The sequence below is a fragment of the Hippocampus bargibanti genome, linkage group LG12, assembly GCF_051943395.1.
Source record: "Hippocampus bargibanti isolate YZ-2025 linkage group LG12, ASM5194339v1, whole genome shotgun sequence".
In the NCBI taxonomy this organism is placed as follows: Eukaryota; Metazoa; Chordata; class Actinopteri; order Syngnathiformes; family Syngnathidae; genus Hippocampus; species Hippocampus bargibanti.
The window spans coordinates 2,759,005-2,773,785 of NC_142745.1; the positions used below are offsets into that span (position 1 = coordinate 2,759,005).

Consider the following 14,781-nt stretch of genomic DNA (forward strand, 5'->3'; position numbering starts at 1 on the left):
GCGCCGACGTTTACACACCGAATGAACAGAAAGCCTCAAGGATTTCTGCACGACTCCGAATGATAGCGTGTTAAGAACATCAGTTTCCGTACTTACTATGCTGTTGTGAAGATACGCTTTACTTGATCTGCTTACCTCTTAAATGTATTACACATATTGTCTTTGAGTGACTTGACTTTTAGCAGATTATCTTGAACTCCTGATTTATTTGGCCTGATTCCTACTTTTCTGTGCTGCATCCCAGTAATATCAAAAACATAATCAATTAACTATGCCATTCCAACTTGAATCGATGTCAAGCCGGAAGCGCAGACCCAATTGGACCGATCAGGAGTCTTTTCTTCTTGCACAACTCGTCCACGAAAGAAAAGAAGTAATCAAAGGGAAGTGCGCCACCGGTTTATATGATAAACGGCAGGCCTGGGACGAGATCACACACAACATCAATATAGCATTTCCACAGATGCAGCGGACTGTGTCTGACTGCACTAAAAAGTGGGAAAATCTGCTGGCAAAGTCGAGGGAGGAGATAAAACGACAGAAGATGCACACGGGTACAGGTGAGTAATCAGAATCAGAAAGCCTTTCAATGTCCCACAATGGAGAAATATTCATTAAAAAAATCTTTGAACCAACTGTGTTAGTTATTTATTGGCTTCTGTGTTTTTTTATTAGATTTATCAAGTGATAATGTAAAACATGGCAATTCGGTTGCGTTCCAGGTATTTTATACTGTATTTTATTTGTTACTTTTCACAGATGATGACCTGTCCTTGGATCAGTTCAGTGCTTTGACTCAGATTGTGATTTCTGTGATGAATCCTTCCGTACTGCAGCAAGATGAAGACTCACAACCTTTTGACTTGGTGGAAAGTCAACAAAACAGGTGTTGTATCGATCAATATTTTTGAAGTTATTTTTGAAAAGCTTTGAATCAGTGCCACAGAGCGTTTTGTTTTGTAGGTGTTTATGTGACTTTTTCTCCTGATCCGTAGAAAAAAAAGTCAATAAGCAATGATAAGAAAATGCTTATAGTGGGTTCAGGTTCTTCTGTACTAAGGTTCTGATTTAGTAATGAATCCCAAATGTCTTCCCTTCTAGTGGCAGCAAAGATGAAAGCATGTTCTCCACTGGCGAGCAATTAAAACCAAAAGACGAGCAGGTGGAATTTGTGATGCCAGCCTCTGGTGCAGATCCGTCGGCGACTACGCCACGACAAAGACTGACCCCTTTTTGCAACATTCCCAAACAATTTGCCGTGCAGTTTAGCCCTCAGTATTCTGGAGCCTCAGGGGAGCAGTCCAATTCCCACTGCTTTCCTTTCACACATGCGGCGCACTGCAACACTTCGCAAGAGAGAATGGATTTGGAAATGTCGGTGCTCAGAAGACAGGAGGCAGTCCTCAAGCTTCAAGAGGAGTATTATACACTGAAAATTCAGCAGATTAAGAAGCAAATGGTAAAGTCTCCACAGGACTGAAGGCTATTGCATTGACGTGTGACTCGAGCACTCGAAGCCATGCTTTTATTGTGGTTGGATACGAAATAATGTTGATGTTTCATATGTACTTCATATCATTGCTTCTGCGAATACAGCAAACATTGTTTGCAAGGTTTTGGGACCAAGTACTGCTGGAATTATGGTCGTGAAAATGAGCAACACTCCTATGAAGAATTACCTAAATTCATAGTTCAAACTTTGCTATGATTATATGCCATACTATGCTCCCCCAACACATTAACAATTTGTTTTTGAGCACGTCGACCTGCGAATAGCGAAAATCTGTGTAACTGGCACCCGTTAAAATGCATTGGCGAGTGTATTATTATTTTTTCAATTTAAAGGACAACCGACATCTCCGTACAAGTTGTGTCCATAATTTGTAAAATGGCTTCAAATGACTTCTACTGAGCGTATTTTAATAAGATTCCACCGCATATAGCTAGATTTTACATTTTAAGACTCGCGCTGAATATTCAGGAAGTCTTGCTTTTGATTTGGTGACGAGTCCGTACGTGACGTCACTAAAGGAACGCCCCTGACCGAAAAAAAAAAAGACGCATTGTAGCGGTCCTTCCATCACGTCAATGTTTTTTGCTGTACTTGTTTTGTCTGGGGACCTCGTGTTGCACCCAAAAGCCGCCAGAAGAGGGCGTCCAAGCTCCATATAAAGAATTTATCAGCCTGTGGAAACGGAGGTGGCCACAGGAGGTCGTCATTTTGTGCCTTTTTTTCGGTGAGACATTTCCCCTCAATATTGCCTCAAAATGGCACGGAATAAATTCTTTAATCGATTGCAAACATGTATGTTTTCCTTTTCAGAACTATTTGAATTCATAACTGGATGTGTAACAAGAAAGCATATTCTCCGAATCTGAAGCCATTGTTTTGATTCACTAGCAATGCAAGACGCCTTGGCGTGACGTCATGAACTGAGGGCGGGACTTTGCCCAATTCGCAGCTCGCTTTTTTGCAGATTTTGGACACTTTAAGTCATTTTTATTGGTGTTTTGCATTTGAATAAAAATGTCATACTGCGTGTTTTGGGTATTTTAGATGCTATAAAACGTTTTTCTGATGTCAGTTAAGAAACAAAAAAGTGACGTCGGTTGTCCTTTAAGACATGAGTATTCTGTTATCGGCTGTTCTAGTCTCGTATCAGCCTTTTTTTATTTCCATGTGATAAACAAAATTGTGGCTTCCAATTGAGGACCCAAATGCATAGAATGTATTTATTAAAAAAAACATGTTTTTAAATTGTTTTAAAGGGTACTGATGCTGTCGGTTGGCGATTACTATGAAATTTCTGGGAAAAAAAATCTTTGAGATGTGACATTTGGGTTTTCTAATAAGGATTACATCATATTGAGGGTTATGGAGAGCTGACATTTTTGAATGTGATATTGCACAGCATTATTTCGTCTCAAAACATGAGCTGTGGTTCAAAATTTGGTGGTATTTGAATATTGAATTTTTTTAAATCCGATTGTTGATGTCAACGGGTTATATGACATTTATCGGATAGAAACACTCTGATCACGTTGAGGTGACATCCAAATATGTTTGCAATCCGAAACATTTTGAAAATATGACATGGAAAATGTTGGATCTTCATTGCTCCAAATTTAGCTGCCGATCATTTTGGCCATTTGTTGCATTATGGTACTTTTCTGATTTACAAAGTAGTTTTTTTTTAGAATTGTGTTTTAGTTTTGCATATTTGGAAACAAGAAAACAATGTGTTTATTTATTTATGTGTGAAATAGATTTCAGTCTGCTTCGTAGCATTTACTCTTCACTGCGAATTTGGAAGCGGGAAACGTGGTTTGACTTTACAGTCAGTCCCCCAACATGAAAACTGTTCATGCCAAAATAAACGCGGTGGAAATAATGTCTAGTCTAGGCAAAAATGTAGTAATTTGTGCGTAATATTTCTCATAAATCAATGTCTTTGTAAGTGACCGAGTCTAACACTGAAATGTAAGCCCTGCAGCCAGACTTTTAAAATAAAAGCCTCCATTTGCTGTGTGGTTTGCTCATTTCCTTTTTTTTCGTGTTGAGGCATGCTTATGTTCAACCGAATGCTGTATATTACTACCATTTCGGCATTTTAACCTTTTTCTAATTCATTCAGTTTAGCTTTACTGTGAAAAACAAACAGCTCATCACAGAGCCGTTTGTGTTAAAACCTGGTTGAATTTGGGATTGTATGAACGTGAGCCAAGTTATCTTTCATCACAAGGCAAAATTAGTATTTAAGCAGCCGTGACCTGTCATAACAGATTATAGGAAACGGGCGAACAGGCATGTGTTGAAAAGCTGCCTGATGACAATTTTTTCAATGCGGCCTTCACTATGTTTTCTTAAAATCACATTCGTAGTCAGCTTTGGGTTTTTATTCATTAGCTTACTTAAGACCAAATTGTGACAAGAGGTGATGTCATGAGCTCGGCCTGTCAACAAGTTTAGACATAAATACACAGGACACGTTTGAAGATAATTGGTGTAAACACTGTGATTTACTGTATGAAGTATTTAAAGGACAACTGACGTCTCCGGACAAGGTGTGTCCATAATTTGTAAAATGACTTCTACTGAGTGTATTTTAATAAGATTCCACCGCATATCGCTATATTTTCTGTTTTAAGACTTGCGCTGAATATTCCGGAAGTCTTGTTTTTCAGTTGGTGACGAGTCCTCACCCCACGTCACTGAAGGAACGCCCCTGACTGAGAAAGGACATACCTTGCATCACTTTGTTTGGTCTGAAAACTTGATCCGTGATGATGGCGAACTTAGAAGGAAAACACATAAATAACGCAATGGTGAATCGTTGTATGTTACACCGAGACAACTGTTTTATATTCGTTGACAAAAATGAACCTATGTCCAAGGACAAGGATCTGAAGTCCTTTTTATACGGATGATGCCTGAAAACATTTGGCTTTGACATCAAAAGGATGGATCTTGCATAGGATAAACATTTCAAATGTTATTTTTAGAGACTATACGCACAATTCAAATGATACATAGTTTCATATGCCCGTCATTTAAAAAAAAAAATATATTTCACCTGTCAAAACCATCAACATTGTCCTTCCGTACGTTGGAGATTTGCTTTCAGCGAGGTTATTTATTACGTTTTTCGTTTTTTGTAAAGTCTTTAAAAAAATGAAATTCCACTGCACAAGATATTCTCTGGCATTCCTAGATGCTATCTCTTTCTGGACAAAGTGTCAGTGACAGTATCCATTGCCCCCATTCCTGACAGATGAGCCATGTTCTGGAGTGTCCTCTGGGCAGTCCACTTAAGAGCCTCAAAAGAAAGCCCTTAATCTCCACTTTCTCTCTGTTTGCACTATTATCAGACATGTCCGTCACTGCTTTATCTTCACAGGACTCATCAAGTGGTTATCTGACGTTGTCTTAATTCTATCAAACGTTCTTATCTCATCTTTGCCCTGAGGATGCGACTCCCCGAAAAAAAAAAAAAAAAAAAAAATCTGGCTCTGGCTAGCGTTGGGCTTATTTGAAGTGAGCGTCAGGTCTTCTTTTTTTTCCAAGTGCCAAGTAGAGGTTTCTTGGTGGTGTCATGCAGTTTACCACAAACAAGCCATCTGCTCTATTTTCTCAAAAGTTATTTAAAGGAAAACCGACGTCACTTTTTTGTTTCTTAACTGACATCAGAAAAACGTTTTATAGCATCTAAAATAGCCAAAACACGCAGTATGATATTTTTATTCAAATGCAAAATACCAATAAAAATGACTCAAGTGTCCAAAATCTACAAAAAATTGAGCTGCGAATTGGGCATTTTCAGAAAGTCCCGCCCCCAGTTCGTGATGTCACGCTAAGACGCCTTGCATTGCTGGAGAATCAAAACAATGGCTTCAGATTCTGAGAATATGCTTTCTTGTTACACATCCAGTTATGAATATGATTCAAATAGTTCTGAAGAGGAAAGCATGCATGTTTACAATCGATTAAAGAATTTATTCCGTGCCATTTTGAGGCAACATTCGGGCGAAATGTCTCACCCAAAAAGAGGCACAAAATGGCCACCTCCGTTTCCACAGACTGATAAATTCCTTATATGGAGTTTGGATGCCCTCTTCTGGCAGCTTTTGGGTGCAACACGAGGTTTTCAGACCAAACAAGTACAGCAAAATACATTGACGTGATGGAAGGACTGCTACAATGTGTCATTTTTTTCGGTCACGGGCGTTCCTTTAGTGACGTCACGTACGGACTCGTCAGCAACTCAAAAACAAGACTTCCTGAATATTCAGCGCGAGTCTTAAAACGTAAAATATAGCTATATGCGGTTGAATCTTTGTAAAATACGCTCAGTAGAAGTCATTTGAAGCCATTTTACAAATTATGGACACAACTTGTCCGGAGACGTTGGTTGTCCTTTAATAGAGGCCGATGCAAGTCCTACAAACTGCTCAGGGCAGTTGATGGCAGTTAAGAGTCTCGAAACAGTAGAGGAATGTCCTGCAGCCTTGTTGCACAAAGAGTCATGACGTGGGAGTTGTTGCCTTTGAGTTGGTAGCCGACCTGTCACACCCGCAGCGCTTACAAACGAGCCTCCAGACACGTCTCTCCCCAGTGTGCAAAACTCACTTTTCTTCGTTTCACTCTGCCCATGACATATATGACCAAAGCTGACACTTGGTGGACTTTGCCGTGGCATGAAATTTACTCATTTGGCTTGCTTTGGTTGGCATGATGTCAACAAGGCAAACAGACGAAGGCTCATTGAGCTCTGAAGAAATTGTAGTTACAAGAAATTCTAGACGGATTGGTTTGCTTGGGTTCTAAATCTTCTACAGTAAAGTCTCGTTATATCGATATTCTAGGGAGTCCGAAAAATATCGATATAACCGGGACTATCGATATATCCGACCCTGCGCGCATGTAATTTTCTCCGTGCGTGCATAGAAATAGTATCGATATAACCGGGACTATCGCTATATCCGATATCGATATAACGAGACTTTACTGTAATTGTCATAATATCATGACGTTTTGATTAAAACTAGAACAAAGCATAAATGGCATACATGCATAAACATACATACACACACAAAGCCTAGAGTGTTTTTATTTCCACGCTGATCATGGGTTTGCATGACTTAGTGTCATTGTTTTGTACCAACATATTTGCCACTACCCACTTTTCTGGATCTGACTCAGTATGTATTGCATGCAAGGTTCTGTGCATTCAAGTTTCCCGGAAAAATAATAATGCAAAACACATTCATGCTTTCCATAAGTCAGCTGCTTTTGGAAATGTGCACATTTATTTAGATTAGAGTGGGCGATGCCCATTACTAAAATGACCTCAGGCACAATGAGTCTGCGCGGTGGATTAGCCACAATGGATCCTTTTATTTAGTTGGTAAAAGGACATCTGAGAAAGGATTGTTTTTTTAATGTATCAACAAACAAACAAATGATTGATTAAAGGCTACATTTTAACTATAGTCACGTTTTAAATGTGGTTGGCAGTATAATTTCTCTGTCTGTCTCTCTCTCTGTCTACACTCTCTCCCTCCCGCCCCCCCTCTCAGCCTCTCATTCTCATTCACCCCCCTCTTCCCTCTCTCTATCTCCCCTCCCTTTTCTCCTGACTCTCTCTCTCTCTGACTCTCTCTGTGACTCTCTCTCTGACTCTCTTTCTCTGACTCTCCATCTGACTCTCTCTCTGACTCGCTCTCTCACTCGCTCTCTGACTCCCTCTCTGACTCCCTCTATGACTCTCTCTCTGACTCTCTCTCTGACTCGCTCTCTGACTCCCTCTATGACTCTCTCTCTGACTCCCTCTATGACTCTATGAATCTCTCTCTCTCTCCCTCTATGACTCTCTCTCTCTGACTCTCTCTGACTCGCTCTCTGACTCCCTCTATGACTCTCTCTGACTCCCTCTATGACTCTATGAATCTCTCTCTCTCTCCCTCAGACTCGCTCACTCACTCTCACTATCACCCTCCCCTCTCTCTACCTTCCCACCCGACTCTTAATCGCTCTGTGACTCTCTCATGACTCACTCTTTCTCTGACTCTCTCTCACTCTACCCCCCGCCCCTCCCTCTCTCTCTCTATTTCTCATGAATTCTTATTGATTGCCACATTCCTTAACTGGAAGTGCGTGTTTCATATGGCTTCACTAATAAGGAACCCAGATTAGAACATTCTGGATATGCCTGACTTGATCATTTTCCACAATGATCTTCAAAAAAGGGGGTCAGCCATTGCTGAGCCAATGAAATGAGATCCTCTTTGTAATTAAAGCCAGAGAAAATTGGATCATTTTTTGCCTGGACAGCTTTCACATTCCGACCTAATATAGCACTTGAAGCTTTTTGAAGGGGCAAAATTGCTTTCCAAAATTATACCTTTCATCAGTCAATCGCTTCAAAAAAAAATGGCAAGCTGACATTTTCAATGCCTTGTTGTGTGTGCGCAGCCGTGTTATCAAGATAAAACAGCAGTGACGGTATGATTCAAAGTCCTCAATTATACCTTGCACATTTTTCCAAGATGACAGGACCATTTTACTTTACCTCTTGAATGGAATCTATTCATCTTAGTTTTTGTACAAGTAAAATGGACCCTATAAGCATCTAGTGACACGTTGAACCGCGACAATTGAAAAGTGCATACCTCACATCTGTCCCGACTCGAAAGGAAGATAAGTGGACGAATGAAATGAAATAGATGGTGGAATAAAGCTTCTAACTTTGTTTTGCATTTGTATGGCAATTACAAATGTTAAAAAGTGCAATGCAGGACGTTTCATTTCCATCCGGAGTCTCCCTCTCAATGTTCCAATACGTTACACTGGCTAGCATGTTTGACATCAGAAGGTTTCCGTAGTACAATGTCAACCTTGACTGTAACCGCAAATTGAAAATGTGATATTCTCATTTACTATTTGGCTGTGGTGATCCTCCCTGCCACCCCATCCCTTGTGAAATTGAATCCAGTCCCTTTGTTTTTATGTCACGATTTTGCGATTGACTCACATCATCTTGTTCTGGTATTATTGTAGTCATTGTGACAACCAAATATTTACTCAACACATTTATACAGTCATTAACAAGTGTTAAGAAGAAGATTGAGTGCTGCATGAATCCCACGATAGAATTTGTTGCATTCCCTCATCATCGCTGTCATTGAAAGTTGAAGCTTATCCCCTCCTCAAGTCGATCGCATTTGTTCGGACATTTGCACTTCTGCGCAATGATCCAGTTACAGTTTGATGGATGTGATGCTGACAAATATACGTACACTAACACAAAACGGGTGGAAAAAAATGCTTTGTGGAAGTATTGACTGCGCATTGGACGGAACACGTAATGTGTTGGAAGAAATAGTCAAGGAGCATGATTTCTCCAACAGTATATTGTACTGTGTGTCCAAATAGGTGACACATGTTGCTCTTTCGTTCCCGTTAGTTGACTTTACAATGAGGCGGCTCACAAACAATGGCCAGTCTTATGCTTCGTTTGGCATGTTTACAAAATAGACTCGGGAATGAAACCTCAACAAATGTGTCTCTTTGGTGCTTTCTTCCACCTTACTTTTCATGTTGTGGTCAAGGCCACCACATCCTTAACAACTTAATCGAGACTATAGTTCACCATTGACGACACTCCCAGCTGTTAATGACATCCGGTCCCCTGAGTCTGACTGTCTCGATCTGCAAAAGGCTGCAAGAAGAGAAGGTCAAAGCAATGGCTGCAGCCCAAAAAAATAAATGATTGGCGATTTTAGAAAAGTACACGCGGGATTTGAAGAGGAAATTGTTTGAATGGCAAACATTCAATAGCGTGTAATTATAATCACACAACCTTGGAAGATGTTTTATTCTGTTAAGAGCTTGTCTTTTCCGTGAGAAGGAGACAAGGAAAACATCACAAAGTCAATAGGGACCATGTACAGCAGAAATTCATCTTAGCTTACTTTGTCCTTCAACTATTGAGCTGGGAGGCCAGACAGAATTTCCTACTTGTAATGATGACACAGCCTGATAGTGATTCTTGACAATTTTGTTGTGTAATGTCGTCAATGTGGGACATTGAATTCCATTCAATAAATAAATAGGCACAACCCTAAACACAGAAAATGGTCATCTGTGAAAAGGGAGGCCATGCATGTGTTCAGTATTGAGTCTAAGTGCGTGGCAGACCGCAGAGCCATTGATTACAATGTTTCTCGAGCAATTTACCATGCTTTATCTGTGTCCAATGGAGTTGCATTATTTACACACGTCAAATATTAAGCAACCGTGTACTGTACAAGATATGCGTCTCATGGCTTTGAAAGATGGTTTTATAGAATGTTTTTAAGTGTTTAATTTATTTTGTATTTTTTTTTTGCCAGGTTGTAGAAACAGGGCCATGTCCTGTTTGGACTGAGCTGCAAATACAATATGTATTTATTATTAAAAAAAAAACAGGAAAATGTTTCACATTTTAGTTTCCTGATTGCACCCCAAAAATGATAACTTTTGAAGCTCATCATCAAGGGTTCTGTTTACGACTGATGAAGGCGCTTTCCAAGGATAACAGAATCCATATCTAGCTAACTAGCTATCTAGCTAGCTAGGTAGCTAAATAGCTGGATAGATAGACAGCTGCCTAGATAGCTTGCTAGCTACCTTGTTGGCTACCTAGCTAGCTGTCTAGCTTGCTGGGTAGCTAGCTCGATGGATATACAGCTACCAAGGTAGCTAACTAGCTAACTCGATAACTACTGACCTACCTAGCTAGCAAGCTAAATAACTACCTACCTCCCCACCTAGCTAGCTCGCCAGCTAGCTAGATTCCTAGATATTCTTAACCCACAGCCTCACTTTTATAACAGGCTATAGTACACAAAACAAAAGCCCCCCAAAAAAATCAAACCATTCAAGTTGTCACTTGTCACATTTCGCAAATATACGAAATTCTGCATCATGCAAATGTACACAAACAGCATCCTCAGCTGTCACTTCACATTCATTTGAATGGCATATTGGTGATGATGTATTTCCACTAAAACGTCTTCTCACAGGACAGAGCCTTAGTCATTGCTTGCATACTCCAAGCTCCACTCGACTTTCCCACGCCTCACTATAAGTTCAGCCTTTTATAACCAACACATGGTCAAATATCAGCCCACTCGGTGTCAGTATGCGCGTCCGAGCCACACCGACACCACACCCCGGTGGAAGAATGAGAACTCTGCGTGATTGATCGTCACTTCTAATTTAGCTTGAGGCTTTTTGTGTGTTTTCTCCACAGAAATATAGGCGCCCTTAACGACACTGAACCACAGACGCGGTCAGGCCCACCGCTTTGAAATGTAGCAACCCTTGAACCAGAAAATAATCAGGGGGACTTAGGCATGCCACCGTGGCCGGAAATTCACTGTGAATACCGGTTACAGCCGTGACCATTTCAGATCCCAAATTTTTGGCTTTTAAAATTCAACCACCAAGCTAAGCTGCTCTGCCCCTCAACCCCTTACTTCACTATACCACTTGAATGTAAGGAGAAAACACAAATTGTGCTTTCTCTGACAAAAAAAGTGGACGAGTAGTCTCTCAGGGTTTTTTTTTTTTGAAGGGCACTATGTGATACACATAAATGTGCACGTGCACACAGACACGCATATATAGAATAAGTCCCTTTTAGGCATGCGGTTTGTCATCGTAGCTTACAGCACATCATAGGCATGGCTAGTTTTCTGCTCGTCCAGCACAAATTCTATAGCGACATTTTCCCCCCTGTTATTTTTCCACGTCCTCTTCCAGTACGGAGGAAGAAATTGCGGTCGAGAGTTGATGCCAAGTCTCCTCACAGCTTGTCCTGATTACTAGCTATACAAGTACCCACGGTGCGACGTTTCCAACTGATCATCTCGAAGGGAAGATTTTAATTATTCCTCGACACGGTGGTTCAGATGTGTTGTTCCGACGTTAGGATTGTACACAATCTCAATCAGCTTGTGGGAATGCCCAAAATATAATCACATTTTGAATAAACAACACTGGGCCGCATGTTTTTATAATGCCAACCAAACGTTCTTTTTTTTTGATGGGGTAATCTGCAGCTTTACTTTTCCCCAGCGTCCTTTTCCTCTGATCACGGCTTTCCCTCTGATTTGTATCTACAGCTTATTGCCTTCTAGCCAATTAGCAAAGGCAAACACAACAATCAGCCTTTTGACTTAATATACTCCACCTCTTCAGCAGTAAATACCAAGTGATTCAAACGTTTATTGTCATTCGGAAGAGCCTGCTAGTCTTTCTCAAATAGAAAGGAGTCCTTTACACATGAAAAACCCCACCGCCCCCTTACAAAAAAAAACAGATGCACACAGAAATTGTCAAAGTGCGAGACAAAGAGGAATACAACAATGGCTAATGTTAGAACTGGTTGACCCCAACAGCTAATGAACCCTAAGGCAGATTGTAGCTAACTGACCTAGTTAGTTATTAAAGTTTGATTGTTATACATAACATCCGTTCTGAATATCGAGTTTTCTGTAGATTTGGATTATTTCAGGGAATTATATCTTTTTTTCCCTTTCATTCGAAATGTCGTCAGGGGCAGCCACAAATTATTGTTGGCAAAATAACAATATCATTTACAAATGGGTGCAATAGTTTTGCAAACTCCATTGTCACCACCATTATGGATTAGCAGAGGTTGAAAAATTCCGCATGACAAGAAAATAAGCCTGTTTTGAACATGTTTTGAATCTTTCACAAACCCAGAATTCGCTGTTTGCTTGAATTATTTTTGTTCATGTTTACATTTGTCATTGTTGTTGTAGCTACACGAGATGAGCATACCTGTCAATCTGTGAGACACTGTGACCTTATCAATGGAAGAGCACCAAATCAAATCGACATTTAAAGGACAACCGAAGTCTCCGGACAAGTTGTTTCCATAATTTGTAAAATGGCTTCAAATGACTTCTACTGAGCGTATTTTAATAAGATTCCACCGCTTCTAGCTATATTTTACGTTTTAAGACTCGCGCTGAATATTCAGGAAGTCTTGTTTTTGAGTTGATAACAAGTCCGGACGTGACGTCACTGAAGGAACGCCCGTGACTGCCAATGTATCAATGTATTTTGCTGTACTTGTTTGGTCTGGGGATCTCGTGTTGCACCCAAGAGCCGCCAGAGGAGGGCGTCCAAGCTCCATGGAGGGAATTTGTCAGCCTGTGGAAACGGGCTGATTCATTCCTCATGGGAGCTGGTCGCCATTTTTCTGCTACGATACATTGCAGTCCAGATGCCTCAAAATGACACGGAATGACTTCTTTAATCGATTGCAAGCATGTATGCTTTCTTCTTCAGAACTATTTGAATCATCTTCATAACTGGATGAGTAACAAGAAAGCATCTTCTCCGAATCTGAAGCCATTGTTTTGATTCTCCAGCAATGCAAGATGTCTTGGCGTGACGTCACGGAATGGGGGGCGGGACTTTCTGAAAATGCCCAATTCGCAGCTCAATTTTTGGCAGATTTTGGACACTTTAAGTCATTTTTATTGGTGTTTTGCATTTGAATAAAAATATCATACTGCGTGTTTTGGGTATTTTAGATGCTATAAAACATTTTTCTGATGTCAGTTAAGAAACAAAAAAGTGACGTTGGTTGTCCTTTAAACACCTTCTTCAACCAATCCATTAACTCTTAAACAGTAACCCAAATAGAACTGCATAGTGCCTCCATTTTTCTTATGATGATACTAGTGCAGCGTGTTCTACCGGAGACAAATTCCTTGTGTGTTCTACATACTTGGCAATAAAGATGATTCTGATTCTGAAGAAATGAAGAGATCTCACTTCACTTTTAGCAACGTAGCTTCAATGTACCTTGTGAAACTTGTTCGCGCGACATACTGTCATGACTGTCTTCGCTAATCCATTTACGGCATTTATTAGTCAAGGTATTGTTTGCCTGAGGAGTAAATTGACTTTATTGCCTGCTGACAAAGTGAGAAGTTAAAAAAAAAAAGCAAAGGAGGGATTCATCACAATCACAAAGGCTCATCACTAGACAGTAGCACGACAAAGGGAGCATGCAGTAAATGGTGAAATGCTTTGCATGTAAATCATTCTAGTTACCTTGGCGTCATGTGAAAGTATGCGAGCGCGCGCAAAGCATCCAAGGCATGTTGCTGGTATGGGAAGGCCCCGACGCCAGACCGAGCGGCGGCGCCATTGTCAATTTGTCCATCCAAAAAAAAAAAAAAAAAACTGAAAAAAGGGGGGGGGGATGGGTCACCAGACAGCTCACAATAAAGGATGAAAGGAAAAGTGGTTATGATGTAAGGGGGGAGGCAGAGGGGATGGACCGAGGAGCGGCAAAACAATCCTAAAGGGGGAGACAGGTGCCCGGAGGTTACGTTGGAGACAGAAGGGTGAGGATGGGTGAGGAGGGGGCGAGGCAGGAAGAAGATGGATGAAGAAGACCCCCGCTGGGTGTCCGTCTCAGACTCTCGTCTCAGACTCCTCTTCGCTCCTGTGAGCACAGTGGGGGAAACCAAAGAAAGCAGTTTTTGTCTACAGTTGCACAATATTCTAATTGTTAAAGGACAACCAACATCACTTTTTTTGTTTTGTAACTGACATCAGAAAAACATTTTACAGCATCTAAAATACCCAAAACACGCAGTATATTTTTAGTCAAATGCAAAACACCAATAAAAATGACTTCAAGTGTCCAAACTCAGCAAAAAATTGAGCTGCGGATTGGGCATTTTCATAAAGTCCCGCCCCCAGTTTGTGACGTCACGCCAAGACGTCTTGCATTGCAGGAGAATCAAAACAATGGCTTCAGATTCGGAGAAGATGCTTTCTTGTTACACATCCAGTTATGAATATGATTCAAATAGTTCTGAAGAGGAAAGCATACATGTTTGCAATCGAGTAAAGAATTTATTCCGTGTCATTTTGAGGCAAACGGGCGGAGGGGAATGTCGCACCCAAAAAGGGCCACCGCTGTTGTGAGGAATGAATCAGCCCGTTTCCACAGGCTGATAAATTCCTTCCATGGAGCTTGGTCGCCCTCTTCTGGCGGCTTTTGGGTGCAACACAAGGTTTTCAGACCAAACAAGTACAGAAAAATACATTGACGTGATGGAAGGACTGCTATAATGTGTCTTTTTGGCGGTCATGGGCGGTCCTTTAGTGACGTCACGTACGGACTCGTCACCAACTCAAAAACAAGACTTCCGGAATATTCAGCGCGAGTTTTAAAATGTAAAGTA

General features: G+C 40.8%; 1 protein-coding gene and 1 long non-coding RNA gene across 3 annotated transcripts in view; one reads left to right on the forward strand and one right to left on the reverse strand.

Moving 5' to 3' along the window:
• Nucleotides 1-13: 13 nt before the first annotated feature.
• LOC148889978 (uncharacterized) lies at nt 14-3,506 on the forward strand. Its single transcript, XM_089010281.1, has 3 exons — nt 14-560; nt 760-886; nt 1,102-3,506. Exons 1-3 carry the CDS (start codon nt 272-274, stop codon nt 1,478-1,480), a joined length of 795 nt encoding a protein of 264 aa, XP_088866407.1. The 5' UTR covers nt 14-271; the 3' UTR covers nt 1,481-3,506.
• Nucleotides 3,507-13,398: 9,892 nt separating this feature from the next.
• Nucleotides 13,399-14,781, reverse strand: part of LOC148889979 (uncharacterized) — a 52,671-nt gene continuing 51,288 nt past the window's right edge. For both annotated transcript variants that reach the window (XR_016116676.1, XR_016116677.1), the window contains one exon: nt 13,399-14,033. This is a non-coding gene — a long non-coding RNA (uncharacterized LOC148889979). The remainder of the gene's footprint in view (nt 14,034-14,781) is intronic.

Excerpts from the sequence above, each read along its gene's own strand:
- LOC148889978 (XM_089010281.1), top strand. The coding sequence starts at position 272 with ATGCCATTCCAACTTGAATCGATGTCAAGCCGGAAGCGCAGACCCAAT. Across the intron at positions 561-759 it reads GAAGATGCACACGGGTACAG|ATGATGACCTGTCCTTGGAT; the intron begins GTGAGTAATCAG and ends TACTTTTCACAG. Across the intron at positions 887-1,101 it reads GTGGAAAGTCAACAAAACAG|TGGCAGCAAAGATGAAAGCA; the intron begins GTGTTGTATCGA and ends CTTCCCTTCTAG.